This window comes from Anabrus simplex, chromosome 3 (assembly GCF_040414725.1).
Source record: "Anabrus simplex isolate iqAnaSimp1 chromosome 3, ASM4041472v1, whole genome shotgun sequence".
Lineage (NCBI taxonomy): Eukaryota > Metazoa > Arthropoda > Insecta > Orthoptera > Tettigoniidae > Anabrus > Anabrus simplex.
The window spans coordinates 104,314,454-104,334,225 of NC_090267.1; the positions used below are offsets into that span (position 1 = coordinate 104,314,454).

General features: G+C 39.2%; 1 protein-coding gene across 1 annotated transcript in view; it reads right to left on the bottom strand.

Annotated features, from left to right (window-relative positions):
* LeuRS (Leucyl-tRNA synthetase) overlaps window positions 1-19,772 on the bottom strand; it is a 427,288-nt gene that overhangs the window by 192,794 nt on the left and 214,722 nt on the right. Inside the window, exon 8 of the mRNA XM_067142663.2 lies at window positions 11,856-11,996. Within this exon, the coding sequence (XP_066998764.2) occupies window positions 11,856-11,996 (141 nt within the window). The remainder of the gene's footprint in view (window positions 1-11,855; window positions 11,997-19,772) is intronic.

Here is a 19,772-nt window from a genome sequence, read left to right on the forward strand (position 1 = left end):
GGTGATGAGGAATGTACGAATTTGGAAAACACCAAAATGAAATAATAAGAGGGAAAGGACAAGGAAAAGAACTACCTATGTAAATCCTTAATGGCTGGCAACCATGCATTACTTACTGATAGCCAGTGTCCCTTTTGAAATAGTTAGGGTCCGATATGTGATGGCCTCCCATTCTGTCCAGTGACTTCTGGGTATAAAGAACTATAAATTGTACAGGTATGTTATTCTGCACTATTCTTTAAAAAATTGTGATTGTATTCTGAGTCTTACTGGCTACCTTTGTTGGAAGGCAGCATTTCTAAATTTTAAAAATAGACAATGAATGGTGAAAACATGACTTTTGCTACATATATATTAAATATAGTGTTTACATATATATTAAATATAGTGTTTTTGATACTCTTATATTATTCGTTTCATCCAATTTACTCCTCTGATGAATTTGACGTCAGAAAGGACATCCAGTAATAAAAACTAGCTATGAAGTTCGTCTCACTTCATATTCAACCCCGTTTAGAAAAGGGATAAAGGTTAGGCCTACAGTTTTATTTACCACAGTATGCAATATTAGGCATAATACAGAAGAATTTCATGGCCAGTCATTTGTCTCTGTCAGTTGAGCAGTACGATTATTGCATAATAAACCTAATCACTACTTTCATTTGAATTATCGTTGTCTTGAGCCACCAACTTCCCTGCTACTGGCATTGTTATCATCACAAATGACGTAATCTTCACCACCATTCGAAATCCCGTCTTTTTGAAACTTTTAAAAATAGTTTCGTTCCTGATTATAGAGTCCCAACAGTGAGAATCTATTCGCAAATGATTTCTGGAGATAGTCTCTGTTATTCCCAGTTGGTGTATGTGAAGCAGACACCACCGCTTCCAAAAAAAGTTGTGCTGTAGAAAGCGTGCGAACCCGTCAGCTGATTGTTAGTGTAAGTTACGAGCTGTACTTCTGAATGTAATACATAGTGACTGGAAGCATTCTTTGGATAACTGAAGATTTAGAGGGAAAAAAAAATAAAAAAAAGTTATATTTCAGGCTTGTTCTCCACATTTATCACATCAGGATTTACCTAAACAACTGTAACTGAGATAAGAGAGACCGTGCATTGTTTAGATTAGGTACGGTATGTGATCAAGTGCCCAGATAGTGCCAGAAGTTCCACAACAAAGAAAATATAACTAAAGAACAGAAAATTTTGCTGCATTTATAGAGCTATTGCATTTTTATTATCATAAATGTTTCATTTTGTATGTCCATTGTCTCCATTTTTTAAATTAATGCATAAAAATAGTTAGTGGGCCGTAAAACAAATACCATTATTATGATGATTATTATTATTATCATTATTATCTGTTAAGTACATTGACAAGTAAAACAATCATTATGACTGCAATGTTATTACATTTTAAACCTACTTCTCTCCAGAAATCACCTATATTGGCCTGAGTTACAAGATATTAACCCAATGAGCAGTACTCCCGCCTGTTTACGTTGTGTTGCGCGTGGCCCACGGGAGTACTGCCGTCCATTTACGTTCTCGAAGTTTGCGCCTGAATAGTATTATTGTTTCATGTTGAATGTTTCAAACTGTTTCCTGACATCATACTGGCAAATTTTTAGAACAATTTTAGGGATGTTTGACATGTTCAGCAAAGTTTACTCCATGTTTTGTCACATCTTGCATGTTCTGTGATGAAATTCTGTCCCAGCATCTGTAGACACATAACATAATTTCTTATGAGATTGTGCTACGGATTACAATAACACATGGGAACTTTTTTCTATTGTTGTTTCCTGTGTGTGCATTGCAAGACTATTCCTTGACAATACACAATTTTTCTTTTCCCTCATCTATGCTTTCCGTAGAAACAAACACACTCTGATAGTAAAAAAATACACGTGGTAATGGCGGGATCAAGTGGATGATGCGGGCTTGCTCCGCAAGATATAAATAATATTTTGACTAACGAAGAGGCTGACGATGAAATTTATATTTATGATGGTGATAGTGATTGTATTGTGTCCGATGAGAGTGAAACTGGTAATTCCTCGGAAGACAGCACGGAAACTGAGGACGAAGTGCAACCCGCTATCACAAAGAAGGCTAAGCTGTCAGCTGTTCAAACCAAAGAAAGAAAGAAAGAAAGAAAGAAAGAAAGAAAGAAAGAAAGAAAGAAAGAAAGAAAGTGGAGTTTTTTAGGTAGGTTTCTTCCTACGCTTTCTGCTCATTTTGATGCATCAAATTCAGGTGTTAGTGATAATCTTCATTTGAATGATAATGACAGTGAGTCAAGTCTTGAAGCGTTTATTTTCAAAGAAGTTGTTGATTGTAATATTATGAATTTGATAGTGTCAGAAATGAACAAGTACTATTTTTTATTATGGAAAATACAGAAGTAAAGGAAAAGTCGAAGTTACATAAGTGGCAAGGCATAACCGTGGAGACTCTTTATGTTTTCCTGGCAACTGTTTCGTTGATGGGCCATGTGGAGAAAAACAGGATGAAATTAATTTATTGAAACTCCGATGTTCGGTGAAGTGATCTCTCTCGACAATTTTTCCCTCATTCTGAGACTGCTTCACTTTTCTGACAACAACCTACAACCCTCAGGTGACAGATTTTACAAAATTAGGCCTATAATAAGCTATTTCAGAGAAAAATTCCTATCTATATTCTATCCCTTCCAAAATATCTGTATCGATGTGAGCCTACTTGCTTCGAAAGGTTGCCTAAAATGAAAATACATTCCATCAAAGCAACATAGGTTTGGTATAAAGGTGTTTATATTTTGTGACTGTGCAACTGGGTTTATTCTTGATTTTATTGTTTATACTGGAAAATATATGGAAATTAAACACGATGAAAAACTCTGAGTGTCTGGGTCAGTACCTGTATGTTGACAACTGGTACACAAGCCTAGATCATTTTGAGTATTTACACAAGGAAAATACTGGAGCTTGTGGCACAGTCAGAAAAAACAGAAAAGGGATGCCACACTTCCTGAAGAAAATTCAAAAGGGAGAATGTATTTCATGGCACATCAATGAAATGCTGGCGCAAAGATGACATGACAAAAGGGATGTTAGCATGCTAACTAGCATATACAAGAACATGATGGTAGAAACAGATAAAACAGATCACGCCACAGGGCAGAATAAAAAGAAACCCTTGAGTGTACTGAATTATGAGAACATTGGCCCAACTGACAGAGCTGATATGCAAGTAAGCTTCACTGCAAATGTCAGGAAAACACTGAAATGGTATGTGGAGTTGTTTCTTCACCTGATGGACATTTCAGTGCTGAACTCTTACATTATTTACAAGGTGAAGAGTGGAAAAAATCCACAGCTACCTGACTTCCATCTCTGCCTTATAGATCAGCTACTAGAGGAATTTGCAGTGGAGAGGAAACCAACAAAAGGTCGACCACCTTCAGGAGGAAACTGCTTGAGACTTTTTGGACGTCATTTCCCTAAACCAGTACCTCCAATGCAATCAAAGCAGAAACCACAGCAGCAGTTTCTTGTGTCAGCACACAAAGAAGAGACCAACCAAAAGAACAGACACTAAATGGATGTGTATTGACAGACCCCTCTGTCTACACCCCTGTTTTGAAGAGTACCATACCCTAAAGACATTTTGATGGGTGAAACTGTTGTAAAGTCAAGTCAGTGTGTTGCAAAAGTTACAAACTTGATCACCTATAGAGAGTAATTATGTTTTTGTAATTTTATTATTCCTTTCAGTATTTTGACAAAATATTATCTACGCCACTATATTCAATTACATTGAAGGTATCAGTTATGTACCAAAAGTGTAAATTATGTAACTTTATTAATAGAGAAAAGTTACAATCAAAATAACTTAAAATCAACAATTCAAGATTTTCAAGAAAAACTCATTCCAGGTGGTCTGTACGTGTCACCAAAAACTCACTGAACAAAAGGTTAAATGATCATTTTGTTAATGTTCTCACCCATTATATTAATAGCAACAACTGTGAGTATTTCTTAACTAAAGTAAACTCGTGTCCTCATCCCAAGGTGGTGCAGCTCTTATTAGGCATGAAGGTGAGCTGCATGTACCATTTTACTGCGTATCAACCTTCCGTCCATTCTTAAATCTCTGGCAGTACTGGAAATTGAACTCGGGCTCCCGAGAACGGCAGCTAATTGTGCTGACCGTTACGCTGGTGACTTTCTTAACTACAAAACACAAACATATCGCATGATTGATGAGTGCTTGCAATGTGGGTGGGGGGTCGGACATACGAAACTACCTATTTGCGCAACGTCATCAAAGCTGCAGTATGCTATCGAGGCAGACATTTTTTAACTATTAAATACAGTTGTATCGCATGACTTTAATTTGTGTTTTCACTGCGCGAGTAAGACGGACGAAACTATTCACAAATTTGTGTAATGCTATTGGCCTTACCCATTTCGAAGCGGAATAGTCGTCATTCTCTTAAGAATTACGTGGGGAGGGGTGTCTTATATACAAGCTTTATTATTTTTTTTTTTCATTTTCTTTTGTCTCAAAAAGCCAGGGGGTAAATAAGCAAGGGGGTCTAATATCCAAGCAAATATGGAAGAAGAACATAGGTAGAAAAACGATGCCATATATCTGATAGGTAAATGACAGAAAATGAGGAAAAACCAAGTAAACAATGAAAACAAAGAATGACCAAGCAATTTACTTATATTCAAAGAAAATGAAAGGTAGGTAGGGAAAGACCTAGATGATGACATAAAAACCTGGCCAAGATGCATGAAGGAAGAAGACCTGGACTGGAACATAGTGAGAGATAAGAAGTTTCCATGGTCTGTTGAGCAAGTATTAAGTTCTTTTGCCAGGTTTGACCATGTATCGTTTTATATACAAGTTTGGAATACATTGCAGTATTAGTTGATATTAGTTGAATGAACTGAATGAATTCTGATCTGCATTTAGGGCAGTCGCCCAGGTGGCAGATTCCCTATCTGTTCCTGTTGGCCAGAGAAATTGATTACCTCGGATCGAGTAGGGTACATCAGTCGATCTGAATAATACTACAACCTATTTGAAATGTCAACAATCTGCACATAATAAGATATATAAAACAACATGGTCCAACCTAGAAAAAGAATTTACTGATAGAAAGCAACCATATTTGTCATGAACTACCTACACGTGTAGAGGGAGGAAAGGTAAAGGATATAAGACAACATTCAAAACAAAGAATAGAACCTTAAAACACTCTTTCCAAAAAGCAGCATCTAGTTCACAGGATTCACTGCAAGATTAACAACTAAAATACACACAAAAAAACTAATTATTGGCCAAACCAGCCATAATTCTGAAATACACACCGCAGTGCTCATACAAATAAGAATCTGCTTTTGACAACCTCTTAACAGACACAGGAAACAAATGTACAAGCATCATAAATGTGGGGTCTCATATACAAGCTCTACAGGTAGGGGAGGTGATTTTTAGCATTTTGAAATTAGAAATTGAGAATTTTGATTTGCAGATTCAGCATTTTGTAGTGTTTACATGTTTGTAATTTGGCACTTAATAGTTTTTTTGAAGAAAATAACTGAATTTGAATTAATTGTGATAAATGTGAAACAATAACTACAGAGGCTAGGTGAATGAAGGCCTTTTGGGTTGCCCTATAGGTGATCTGCGCATCTGTGAAGGTGGGAACCTGCCTGGGATGAATTCTAATGTTGAAGATGGAATAAAAACCCAGCCCCCGAGGCAAAGGAATTTACCAATGAAAGTTAAAATTCCCGACCAAATCAGGAATCGAACGTGTGAGTGCTTGGACCGAAGGTCAGCGTGGAAGCTATTTAGCCATGGAGCCGGATAATGTGAAATTAAAAACACACTGGCATACACCTAAATGTAGTAAGTATAATAAAATTATACATTTATTTTAAATTGACATAGGATAAAGCATTATAGAAAAAAACAACTGATGCCAAATCAGAATAATAAAAAGACAATATACAAAATAAACTGCTCATGAATCAGGAACACTGTTGGAGGAAATCATAGAATATCATGAATACTTTTTTCTTTCCTTGTTCTCGTTTCTCTTACAATTAAATTGTATTTACTGAAACATCTTTCAGCCTCTACAACCTTCACAGAACCCCATACACATTGCATAGGTTGGTCAACTCTGGGTATCTGAGTTTAAAAGCCAAAAGCATTTGCAGGCAGTCTAAGGGTGACCAAATTCCTAGGTTTAAGTTTTTAAAAGCAGAATTAAAAATAAAAAAAACATTTAATTTAAAAAAAAAGTCAATTTTGCATTTATATAACATTTTAGTATAAATTTAGCATTTTAAGAAAATTATGCATTTTATCACATTTTTAAAAAGGTTCATGTTTGTGGGTTACTGCAGTCACGTCCTAGTTCGTGAACTATGGGCAACGGCTGAGTGGCCTGGTAAGTGGTCCTGAGAGTCGGGATACCAGTTGCTATGGAATGGGAGTGGGCATCTCGGACATATTCTGAGTCATGGCCCTCCTTGTGCTCAGGCGGATAGGACTACACAATTCACCAGTGGTCCATAATCCGTTAGAGGAGAGATTCTCACTTGGACTATGTGCAAGTAGGGTAGCATTATGCTTCATGAATTTACCGAGCTCAGAACTTTTTTTTTTTTTTTTTTTTTTTGCTAGTTGCTTTACGTCGCACCGACACAGATAGGTCTCATGGCGACAATGGGACAGGGAAGGGCTAGGAGTAGGAAGGAAGCGGCCGTGGCCTTAATGAAGGTACAGCCCCAGCATTTGCCTGGTGTGAAAATGGGAAACCACGGAAAACCATTTTCAGGGCTGCCGACAGTGGGGTTCGAACCTACTATCTCCCGAATACTGGATACTGGCCGCACTTAAGCGACTACAGCTATCGAGCTCAGTTCAGAACATTTTAAGCAAGCCTCGGACCTATGGGAGTAACGGAGTCCCACTCCCATTTGACAGGCGAGGGACTCCTTGGAAACAACTTCGCAAAACTAAATGGAATTCGATGGGGAGCTATCAATATCAATGGGACTTATGGACGAAAGAAAGTAGAACTGGCTATGTCAGCAAAGAGGATACATCTCAAAGTGCTAGGAGTAAGTGATTTTCGGGTAAGGGCAGATAACGAGGAAGAGATAGGAGATTATAAAGTGTACTTGACGGGTGTTCGAAAGGGAAGGGCAGAGTCTGGGGTAGGGCTCTTTACCAGGAATACCATTGCACGCAACATAACTTTCTGTTAGGCACGTAAATGAGCGAATGATGTGGGTAGATTTGTCAGTTGGAGGAATTAGGACAAGAATTCTGTCCGTGTATTCACCATGTGAGGGTGCAGATGATGATGATGAAGTTGACAAGTTTTATGAAGCATTGAGTGACATCGTGGTCAGGGTCAACAGCAAGGATAGAATAGTGCTAATGGGCGATATCAATGCGAGAGTTGGGAATAGAACTGAAGGATATGAAAGGGTGATTGATAAATGTGGGGAAGATATGGAAGCTAATGGGAAGCGTTTGCTGGACTTCTGTGCTAGTATGGGATTAGCTGTTATGAATACATTCTTCAAGCATAAGGCTATTCACCGCTACACATGGGAGGCTAGGGGTACCAGATCCATAATAGACTGTATCTTAACCGACTTCGAATTCAGGAAATCTGTTAGGAATGTACGAGTTTTTCGCGGATTTTTTGATGATACAGACCACTATCTGATCTGTAGTGAACTAAGTATCTCTAGGCCTAGGGTAGAGAAAGTGAAATCTGTCTGCAAACGAATAAGGGTACAAAATTTCCAGGACGACGAAATTAGACAGAAGTACATGGATATGATTAGTGAGAAGTTTCAAACAGTAAGCAGGTTCAGGATATAGAAAGTGAATGGGTGGCATACAGGGATGCTGTAGTAGAAATAGCAAGGGAATGCCTAGAAACAACTGTGTGTAAAGATGGGAACAGACGAACATCGTGGAGGAATGATGAAGTGAGAGCAGCCTGTAAACGTAAAAAGAAGGCATATCAGAAATTGCTCCAAACAAAAGCCGAGGCAGACAGGGATTTGTACGTAGATGAAAGAAACAGAGCAAAACAAATAGTTGTTGAATCCAAAAAGAAGTCATGGGAAGATTTTGGTAATAACCTGGAAAGGCTAGGTCAAGCAGCAGGGAAACCATTCTGGACAATAGTAAAGAATCTTAGGAAGGGAGGGAAAAAGGAAATGAACAGTGTTTTGAGTAATTCAGGCGAACTCATAATAGATCCCAGGGAATCACTGGAGAGGTGGAGGGAATATTTTGAACATCTTCTCAATGTAAAAGGAAATCATTCTGGTGGTGTTGCGAACAGCCAAGCTCATGGGGAGGAGGAAAATTATGTTGGTGAAATTATGCTTGAGGAAGTGGAAAGGATAGTAAATAAACTCCATTGTCATAAAGCAGCAGGAATAGATGAAATTAGACCTGAAATGGTGAAGTACAGTGGGAAGGCAGGGATGAAATGGCTTCACAGAGTAGTAAAATTAGCATGGAGTGTTGGTAAGGTACCTTCATATTGGACAAAAGCAGTAATTGCACCTATCTAAAAGCAAGGGAACAGGAAGGATTGCAACAACTACTGAGGTATTTCAATGATTAGTATACCAGGCAAAGTATTCACTGGCATCTTGGAAGGGAGGGTGCGATCAGTCGTTGAGAGGAAGCTGGATGAAAACCAGTGTGGTTTCAGACCACAGAGAGGCTGTCGGGATCAGATTTTCAGTATGCGCCACGTAATTGAAAAATGCTACAAGAGGAATAGGCAGTTGTGTTTATGTTTCGTAGATCTAGAGAAAGCATATGACAGGGTACCGAGGGAAAAGATGTTCACCATACTGGGGGACTATGGAATTAAAGGTAGTTTATTAAAATCAATCAAAGGCATTTATGTTGACAATTGGGCTTCAGTGAGAATTGATGGTAGAATGAGTTCTTGGTTAAGGGTACTTACAGGTGTTAGACAAGGCTGTAATCTTTCACCGATCTTTCACCTTTGCTGTTCATAGTTTACATGGATCATCTGCTGAAAGGTATAAAATGGCAAGGAGGGATTCAGTTAGGTGGAAATGTAGTAAGCAGTTTGGCCTAAGCTGACAACTTGCTCTTAATGGCAGACTGTGGCAATGCTAATGCAGTGAGCTCGCAGTTGCGATCAACAGTATTCTGTAAGAAGGAAGTCAGCTCCCAGACGAAACTATCTTTACATCGGTCTGTTTTCAGACCAACTTTGCTTTACAGGAGCGAAAGCTGGGTGGACTCAGGATATCTTATTCATAAGTTAGAAGTAACAGACATGAAAGTAGCAAGAATGATTGCTTGGAACTTGAAAATAGGTGCAATGAGTATGGTATGAAAATTAGCCTCTCGAAGACTAAATTCATGTCAGTAGGTAAGAAATTCAACAGAACTGAATGTCAGATTAGTGATTCAAAGCTAGAACAGTTCGATAATTTCAAGTATTTAGGTTGTGTGTTCTCCCAGGATGGTAATATATAGTAAGTGAGATTGAATCAAGGTGTCGTAAAGCTAATGCAGTGAGCTCGCAGTTGCGATCAACAGTATTCTGTAAGAAGGAAGTCAGCTCCCAGACGAAACTATCTTTACATCGGTCTGTTTTCAGACCAACTTTGCTTTACAGGAGCGAAAGCTGGGTGGACTCAGGATATCTTATTCATAAGTTAGAAGTAACAGACATGAAAGTAGCAAGAATGATTGCTGGTACAAACAGGTGGGAACAATGGCAGGTGGGTACTCGGAATGAGGAGATAAAGGCTAATTTAGGAATGAACTCGATGGATGAAGCTGTACGCATAAACCGGCTTCGGTGGTGGGGTCATGTGAGGCGAATGGAGGACGATAGGTTACCTAGGAGAATAATGGACTCTGTTATGGAGGGTAGGAGAAGTGGAGGTAGACCAAGACGACAAAGGTTAGACTCGGTTTCTAAAGATTTAAAGATAAGAGGTATAGAACTAAATGAGGCCACAACACTAGTTGCAAATCGAGAATTGTGGCGACATTCAGTAAATTCACAGAGGCTTGAAAGGCATAACAGTCTATAATGATAATGTATGTATGTATGTATGTATGTATGTATGTATGTATGTTTAAAACACATAAAAACGTAGTTTATGTGTCATGAAAAATGAAAATACAATAGTACCAGCTTTTATAAGCATTAAATGTAATATTGCTACTGCGAAAAATCACCACCCCCTCAGGTATAGATCATTCTGTACATTCGAAACCAATGTTTAAAAAACACACATCCAATAACCTATATATGCTTAATGGTCTCACACAAAAGAATCCCATACCAATGATGGTCATTATCACAGGAAACAGCACTCCCATGAGATAATTGACCAAAATTAGCATAGTGAATACTGCATAATTAAGTACAGCCCAGAATATTTTTCAAAATTCAATTACACAAAAATCCTAAGTTACATCACTCACATGTATATCATTTTGAAGGAAAACTCACTACTATGTTTATTATAGTGATCTGATTGGAGAACAATATGTAACTTAGCAAATGTCCATATGGCAATCAAGCTCCTGCCACATTCTTTTCAACATACCTTTTGTGACCCTGGCAGCAGATGGCTCTGTATGTATCTCCACAGAAAAGTTGCACACTATCAAGATGGGGGACTATGGAGACTATTGCATCAAACAAGAGCCCCATGTTGCAATATTTCCAATCTAGGGCTTAAGCAACTCTGTGTTCAGGTATGCACAAAGTTTTCTTATATGGAAATGAGATGGGTTTACATTCTTTTGGAGGAGGTAAATTATCAGAATCTTCCTGTATTCAAGGCATCAGCCATAGATGCAACATGTCTAGCTAGGAATGTCCTGTTACAGAAGCCTTGGCAAGAAAGACCCAATAAGTTTTTGGCGTGACACTGTGCAGAAAGATTCACGTTTCGTGAATAAGACTGATATTCAATCATTTTGGTAGGTCTCTAGGTACTTCAAATGTGACAATTGTGTTTGTGGTTCCATTTACAAGAACGTGGTTTATGGGTCATGAAAAATGAAAATACAATAGTACCAGCTTTTTTAAGCATTAAAATAATATTGCTACTGCGAAAAATCACCTTGTCACTGAAATTTGGTGATTCATGACATCATCAGCCTTTTCAGTCAACTGTTGGAGGCGTTCAAAAGTGGAAGTGCTTTCATCAGATTGTCTTAGCTAATGTCATAGATGCATCATAGCCAGTTTCTTACATAAAATGTTCAACATAGACTTTCAGTATGTGGAGCTTATAGGATTCACCGATTTTGCTGCGCTTCTTGTGAATTTCTCTCCCTGTAGTTTCACGTTTTTTCACTCACTTGGGAATGACCACTTCTCTTCTTAGTACACAAGCAAACCATACTTAAAAATTTCTCATACCACTGGTATACTGATTTCCTGCACGGTGGCTACTTATTACTCTTGGTCTGAAATTTCCATTGAACATGCATTACACACCCTTGTATATATCAGAGAGTAAAAACACAGAACGCCTTCTCGGTACAAGACATTGCCATCCTCGCAACCAACAGTGATTATAGGCAAAGTACAGAACTACGTGCTTGGCAGTAAATGCATTGAAAATGGAAAGTTTCTCTTCAGTACAGTATGAGTACATAAGTGATATCATGCACGATATTTGTGTAATTGAATTTTGAAAGTGTAAATGGACTTTGGATATACTCTGTATATCATCATCATCATCATCATCATCATCATCAAGTAATATACATCATTATTCAAGAATCAACATTACTTACGCCATCATAAAACCCCTTCAAATACACTAGATCCTTAGCTTCTTGCAGCTTTTCTTTATCATTTTGGCTCTGGATCTTGAGCTTCTCATACAATGTGGCAGCAGCCAGGGAGCCAAGCTCAGGGATGTCAATGATAGGAACCTGGGAACAAAATACTTAATAAGTAATGAAACAACTTTTGATGTTGAAATACAGATCCCTCTCATATACCCTTCTCAATGTACAAAACCACACCTGTACCCTCTAAAAAGATAGCCATATCAAAAGATTCTAAAGAGGCAATCTAAGTTATATCACCATATATATGAACTACAAACAAAACTGTGAAGTATATTCATAAAATGAAAAACATTCTGCGAGAACTTTACAAATAAATCTCACTACAATGGATTTCTCTACACAGTAGAATAACTGGAAAGGAAACTGCAGATTACTTGGCAAAGAAAGGCATCAAACTACAGTATCACTAATAAAAAACCAGGATTGGTTAAGTGAAATGATCCTTTTGAAAAAATAAATTGGATTGTTTTGACTGAAATCAGATTTTTTGAATTTAAAATATAATTAAACCTTTTGCTTATTCATTTTCATTTTTATCATGAATTTCAATTTAACCTGTCTACTGGGTCCTATATGCTCATAGTTTCTAAAACATGTCTTAAATAAACAATTTTGCTTAATATTCTTTTATGATACATCTGTATATATGAAAGGACATAAAAGGAAACAATAGTCTACTATGAATTTCATTTAAATCAATCATGGTAATGAAGTACAGCATACAGCCTGGAACTTAATGCTCAGTGTTGGGTGGCAGGAAATAACCAGACACCCTGAGGCCCAACGTCTCTGGGTGGAGGAGCCCTCTTGGGAGGATGATGGTCCCTCAGAGGACGAAATGCTTCAGAAACCCATCAAGTAACACCTGCACCCTAGATTAGGGGTGGCTACAAGGGAGTCTATTCTCCAGGTAGGTCCAGCCTTTTACACCACATGGAGGGTTGGCGTCAGCAAGGGCATGTGGTCATAGAACTTTTCTCCAGGCATCCATGCCATAAGAAATCATTTGAAAGTAATTAAAAGGGATAACAAATTCCCTGGAAGTGACATGCACCTAGATCCCCCTAGAGATGTGAGAAACGAACAAGGGGTTGTGCAGGAGACACAACTGCAGGTAAAGAAGCTGGTGGACTTTGATATAATCCTAACTGGCACATAGAATGTCGAGTAAGTGAGAGGTACAGGAATGCAGATATATTGTATGGCCAAGAGATGCTAATGGCTTTGCGTTGCACCGACACAGATAGGTCTTATGGCGATGATGGGATAGAAAAGGGCTAGGAGTTGGAAGCGGCCATGGCCTTAATTAAGGTACAGCCCCAGCATTTCCCAAGAGATGAGATGGACAGAAAAGAGTACCAGAGAAGTAAGCAAAGAATACAAGTTATATATATGTGGAGAAAATCAGAGAGGAAATGGAGTAGGGATTACTTTGAGCATAAAATGGAAGACAAAAGTACTTGAAGTGACAAAAAGTGAGAGATTAATCAACATTAGACTAACAGAAATAATCTGAAATGTAATCTCAACATTTGCATCACAAATAAGTTGTACAGAGAAGTAAAAGAGAATTTCAGAGATGAGATGGATGAACTTGGGAGTGGTATGCCAGAGTATATTTATTTATTTAATTAATTAATTAATTTATTTATTTATTTGAGCTGATATGAATAGGAGAGTAGGGAGAGAAAAAATGGTTAAGATGAACAGGGTGGATTTGAATTTGGAACAAGAAGCGATGGAGATAGGCTATTTGAAATGGGAGAAAGCTTAGGACTAATATTCAACAACACACTGTTCAGAAAGAGGGAAGAACACCTGGTGACTTTTTTTTCTCTTCCAATTGGCTTTACGTCGCACCAACACAGAGATGTCTTAAAACAACAATGGGATAAGAAAGTGCTAGAAGTTGGAAGGATGTCGCCATGGCCTTAATTAAGGTAGAGCCCCAGCATGTTGCCAGGTGTGAAAATGGGAGACCACAGAAAACCATCTTCAGAGCTGTCGACAGTGAGGTTCAAAACCACTATCACCTGAATGCAAGCTCACAGATGCGCGTCCCTAACCACATGGCCAGCTCGCTCAATCCTGGTGACTTACAAGAGTGGTGGATTAGAGAGCCAAACTTATTATTTATTAGTGTGAAACAGGAATAAGAAGAATGTAAAGGACTGCAAAGATATTCCTCAAGAAGCATGTATTAAATGGGACAGAATTTTGGAAATAGTTGTCAGGAAAAGGACAGAAATTAAAAGGACAATAAAGAAAAGAGAAGATGAGAGTCTATAATCTTACTGATGATAAAAGGACAGAGTATGTTGAGATGGTAAAGAAAAAGCTAAAGTACAAACTGATTTCGGAGGACTTAATAATTGGGAAATATATAAAAGGCAGATTTACAAAGAAATTAACATACAAGCTAAAAGAGCAGCAGCCATTGCAAAACACTCTGCTATGGAAGAGTGGTATTTACATTTAAAGTACAAAAGAGGGTGAGAAAGCAGTCTATAGGATTGATGAAGAAACAAGATGAGATAAAACATTAATACCATAACAGTGATATATTTTTCTTTACAATTGGCTTTACCTCGCACTGACAAAGATAGGTCTTATGACGACGATGGGATAGGAAAGGGCTAGGAGTGGGAAGCAAGTGGCTGTGACCTTAAGGTACAGCCCCAGCATTTGCCTGATGTAAAAATGAGAAACAACTGAAAATCATCTTCAAGTCTGCCGACAGTGGGTTTCGAACCCACTATCTCTCAAATGCAAGTTCACAATTGTGCGCCCCAAACCACACGGGCAACTCGTATGGTTATAATAGTGATAAAGGACAAACACGGATATAAGAGGGCTATTTTTTTTCAAGGTCCGATCGGTCGCGACAGTCACACGCCCGCGAATATATGATGATGTTGATTCCCATAGGGAACCTAAAATATTTGTCCCGAATGAGTAAATTTATAATACCAATTTAAATGGTCCGTTATTGGACATTATAAATTTTCCAGCTAACTCATTCCTGGTTGCCTGCGTTTCGCCCTCGTGTGCTAAGTTAGGCTCGTCAGTTGGGACCTAGCACACCACCCAAGACGCAAGGCTAGTGCATATTGTGGAGGTTCCCTATGGGAATCAACATCTACATCATTTGATGGCCAGGCAGGCATCAATTTTTGAAAATGAGACATAGCTCTCATAGTGCATTGGCACTGCTGGTGGCTTCAAGTAGCCTATGCAGTGGCCACCACGGTATGCACTAGCCTTGCGTCTTGGGTGGTGTGCTAGGTCCCAACTGACGAGCCTAACTTAGCACACGAGGGCGAAACGCAGGCAACCAGGAATGAGTTAGCTGGAAAATTTATAATGTCCAATAACGGACCATTTAAATTGGTATTAATATATGATGAACCGCTGTGCAGATGTGTTGCGCAACGTCTCTGAAATGACCGTTATGCGCCTCACCTCAGTCCCGTCAGTAGTGAACGTGCAGCGCGCTAGTAAACATGGCTACAACGATCGCTTCGCCCGCCAAGTGTGAAGTGCGCGGTGTAATTCGATTTCTTCAGGCTGAGGGGTGCAATGCAGCCGAAATTCATCGCCGAATAAGTCGTGTGTATGGTGAAACGTGCATGAGCGACAGCAAAGTGCGACAATGGTGCAGGAACTTTACAGCAGGGCGTACAGACGTCCATGATGCAGGCGGCCAGGGAAGGAAGTGTGTGTCAACCGATGATCTTGTTCAGCGTGTGGATCAGGCAATTCGAGAAAATCGTCGGTTCACAATTTCTGTGTTGAGTGCTTCGTTTCCTGAAATTTCCAGGTCAGCTCTCTACACAATTGTGAGTGAGACACTTCAGTACCGCAAACTTTGTGCGAGATGGGTTCCGAAGATGCTGTCTGACCGTCACAAAACACAGCGAATGGGCGCCGCTTTAGCGTTTCTCCAGCGCTACCATGATGAAGAACCGGATTTTTTGAACAAAATTGTCACAGGGGACGAGACATGGGTTCATTTTGAAACGGAAGAAACAAAAGAGCAATCCAAACAGTGGATGCATTCGCACTCCCCGAGTAAGCCAAAGAAATTCAAGCGAACATTCTCCAACAGAAAGTGTAAGGCTACTGTGTTCTGGGACCGGAAAGGAGTTCTGTTGGTGGAATTCATGGAACGTGGTTCCACCTTCACTGCAGCCGCATACTGTGCGACTATTCAACGTCTACGACGGGCAATTCAGAATAAGCGGAGAGGGATGTTGTCATCAGGCATTGTCCTCCTCCATGACAATGCTCGGCCGCACACTGCAGCTGCCACCACGAACCTCCTGCAGCGTTTCCAGTGGGACGTTTTCGATCACCCAGCATACAGTCCGGACCTGGCTCCATCAGATTTTCACCTCTTTGCTCACATGAAACGCTGGCTAGGAGGACAGCGTTTTGACACCGACGAGGCGCTGCAGACCGGCGTACAAAGATGGCTACAGGCGCAGGTGGCGACGTTCTATCAAGAGGGCATTGACAAGTTGGTACCACGCTACGACAAATGTCTCAATCTGCGAGGCGACTATGTTGAAAAATAGCTGTGATGTATCAGTAAGTGTTACTAATAGAAAAGTGTCAAATTTGTACTGCTGTTTCATTTCGTGACCAATCGGACCTTGAAAAAAAATAGCACTCGTATATTACAAGAAAATGAGAAGGTAAAGAACCAGTGGAATATCTACTTTGAAAAACTTTTAGATAAGGTTAACAAAAGAAAAGGGATCATTGGAAGAGTGGAAGGATCAGAGGTAATTATCCAGAAGGACGAGATGGAGAGAGCACTTAGCAAGATGAAGGGTGGTAAAGCTGCTGGGCTCCAGGTGTAACAATTGAAATGATCAGAGTACTGGGAGGAGAAGGGGTAGAGTGAGTATATGAAATGAGACAAACATCTAGATGGAAGGAAAAATCCCAGAAGACTGGAAAAGAACCACCATGATACCCATCTAAAAGCATAAAGATAATGCTCTAGAATGTGAAAATAACAAAGGAATCAAGCTAATGAAATGCCTTATGAAAGTGACAGAAAGAGCATTAGACAAGAAACTGAGAAATCAGGTGACGAACAATGAAATGTCGTTTGGATTTACAAAGGGAAAGGAGACCGTGGACATAATTTTTAAAATGAGACAGTTACAAGAGAGAAAACTAGAAGTTTTTAATTACAACTGGCTTTTCGTCGCACTGACACAGATAGGTCTTAAGATGAAAATGGGATAGGAAAGGGCTATGAGTGAGAAGGAAGAGGACATGGCCTTAAGGAAGGTACAGGCACAGCATATGACTGGAGTAAAAATAGGAAACCACAGAAAACCATCTTCAGGGCTACCGACAGTGGGGGTTCAAAACTACTATCTTTTGAATGCAAGCTCAAAAGGTGTGCGTCCCTAACCGCACAGCCAACTTGCTCGGTGAGGCTAGAAGAAAACAGGAAACATAACTCTGCCTTCACTGATCTGCAAAAGGCATATGACACAATGCCAAGGGAGCTAATATGTGTGCGTGCATATGAAACGGGACCACATGTCGGGTATTGATATAAAGGTACTATCATGTCATTGAAATGAATGCCTCCGAAAGAAATTAAGGCCTTAAATTAGCATGTAATGTTACAACATAAGATTTTAAAAATTTTCAGTAGAGCTGTTTAAAAATTTGGTTACTTTGTGACAAAAATAATTTCTAAACTATTTGGAAGTTACGCTGGTGTTTACATTTTCATGTTCACCAGTATTCTGACATAGAAAATTTTATAAACGAAAATTACCAACAGATATTATTTACGGTCTAATATTTTCGCGGAGATCTATCTATCGATGCTAAGTTTCTGAGGTTTTATGACTTGCACAAGGTCACTGAAGATAACTAATTGCAACACTACTGCACTTTACAAAAATGATCACATTCCTTAATGATCATTAATCACAGCCAGCATAAGACAGGAATTTCAGTTATCCATGCTGAAGCCTGCATACTGGGCATATTATATGCCCTTTCACAGTCTGGTCCTGATGTCCTGCCTCTTCACAGGAGCTTCAGGTGTGTCAAGACCTCTTCTTTGGGGAGAATTTTCTCGGAGTTAGTGGTTTTCTCTTCTGAGCCTTACTTGTTTTTTTAGGCGTTACACTTTTTGAAGAAGATGATTGTGTAATTATTGGCAGAGGAGGAGAAACAGAAGCCATCCGTAAAATTTTCACTTCAGGTGGTTGGTGGCGGTGCTGTTGGAGGAGGGAAAGATGTTACACAATGACATAGTATATCTTTCTTATCTTCTGATACGAAGGGGATATTTTTTCATGGAGATACATCTATCTATCGATGCTAATTCCTTGAGGTGTGATGACTTGCGGAAGGTCACTGAAGCCAGGCGGTGGAACTTCTGGAAGGATGGTGTAGGGTACTTTGTCAGAAACTATGGATTTCTTTGTCAACACTATACCAGGATGCTCTTTCACATACACAATGTGATGTATCTGGATTATTTGTGGAATGTTTTTCATTCCAGCATGGAACCTGTTTTGCCAGTCATAAGTAGGAACTGTTACATTTCCAGATTCTGTGCCAAAAGTGACAGGAATAATAGAGCTAGAAAATTTGACAACTTTTACGGGCGACATTAATTACATCTTCAATAACTTCACTTTCATTTTTCCAGAAACAACCAAAATAGAAATCATGTTGAAATTGTGTGTGTCCCACTGGTAAAAATGAAACTTTTCAACTGCTTTTCTTTCCTGTCATAACTCACATGAAGTATCTCATTAAGATGTTTTTATTTTGCCAAACACAGTTATCAGCATGAAATTGTAATTGCTCCTCACATACTGAAAAATTTTCCAAGAAGTGATGTACAAGAGATAAGACAGTATTTACTCTTTTACCCACAAAACAAGCATCTGGAATAATGTAAGAAACAAATTTGTTAAGTGGTTCAAACGCTACACCAAAGAGACCCACTTTGTAGCCTGTAAAGAAGAAAAAGGGTCCAAATTCTTGCAGATCGTATGGTAAGTGCACCTGTTCGGCAAAATCAAAACTATAATGCACCCTTTGTACGTGTTACAGCTGTGTGGCCCAAGAGCCAATGGAGTTACCAGTTGTCTGGTCCCTTGTTTACAATTGTCTATGGTGTTTTTATAAGCAGTCCACTATGCTTGGACGCGATTAAGATGTTGTATAGTCTTCTCCATCAGATTTCTTTTTCCTCCTCATCCATAATTGACAGTTTCCCTTCTTCTTCTCTTCTTCAACCATTCCCTTTTTCCAGATTCTCTCAGGGTAGGGTAGTGTACCAAAGCCCTCCACCTTACTCGATCTTTCCACCATTCCTCTTCTAGTACTTTACTGCTATCGACTCCTCTATTTGCAATAAAGTCCACAACAGAGCTCCTCCATCTCATTCTAGGATGTCCCCTAGGCCTCTTTCCAGTCTCTGTATCCATGAATTTTCTCTTTGGTATTCTCTCTCCTGGCATTCTCATCATGTGTCCAAAGCATTTTAGCTTTGCTATATCAGCCTCTTCTTGAATTTTACACACTCCCATGCTTCTCCCATATTTCCTCATTTCATATTCTATCTCGTCTTGTCTTTCCCTGTATGCTCCTCAAGAACCTCATTTCAGTTGCTTGTATATTACTTTGGTCCTGCTTAGTTAACATGCAGGCTGTTGAAGCATAGGTCAGTATAGGTTTATAATAGGATGAGTACAAAACCTTCTTGCATTTCATTGGTACATAGTTGTTCTATACAATGTCCGGCTGCCTTGCCTCATTTCATTCTTTTAGTGGTCCACTCAATCTCTGCCATGAACACCTAGG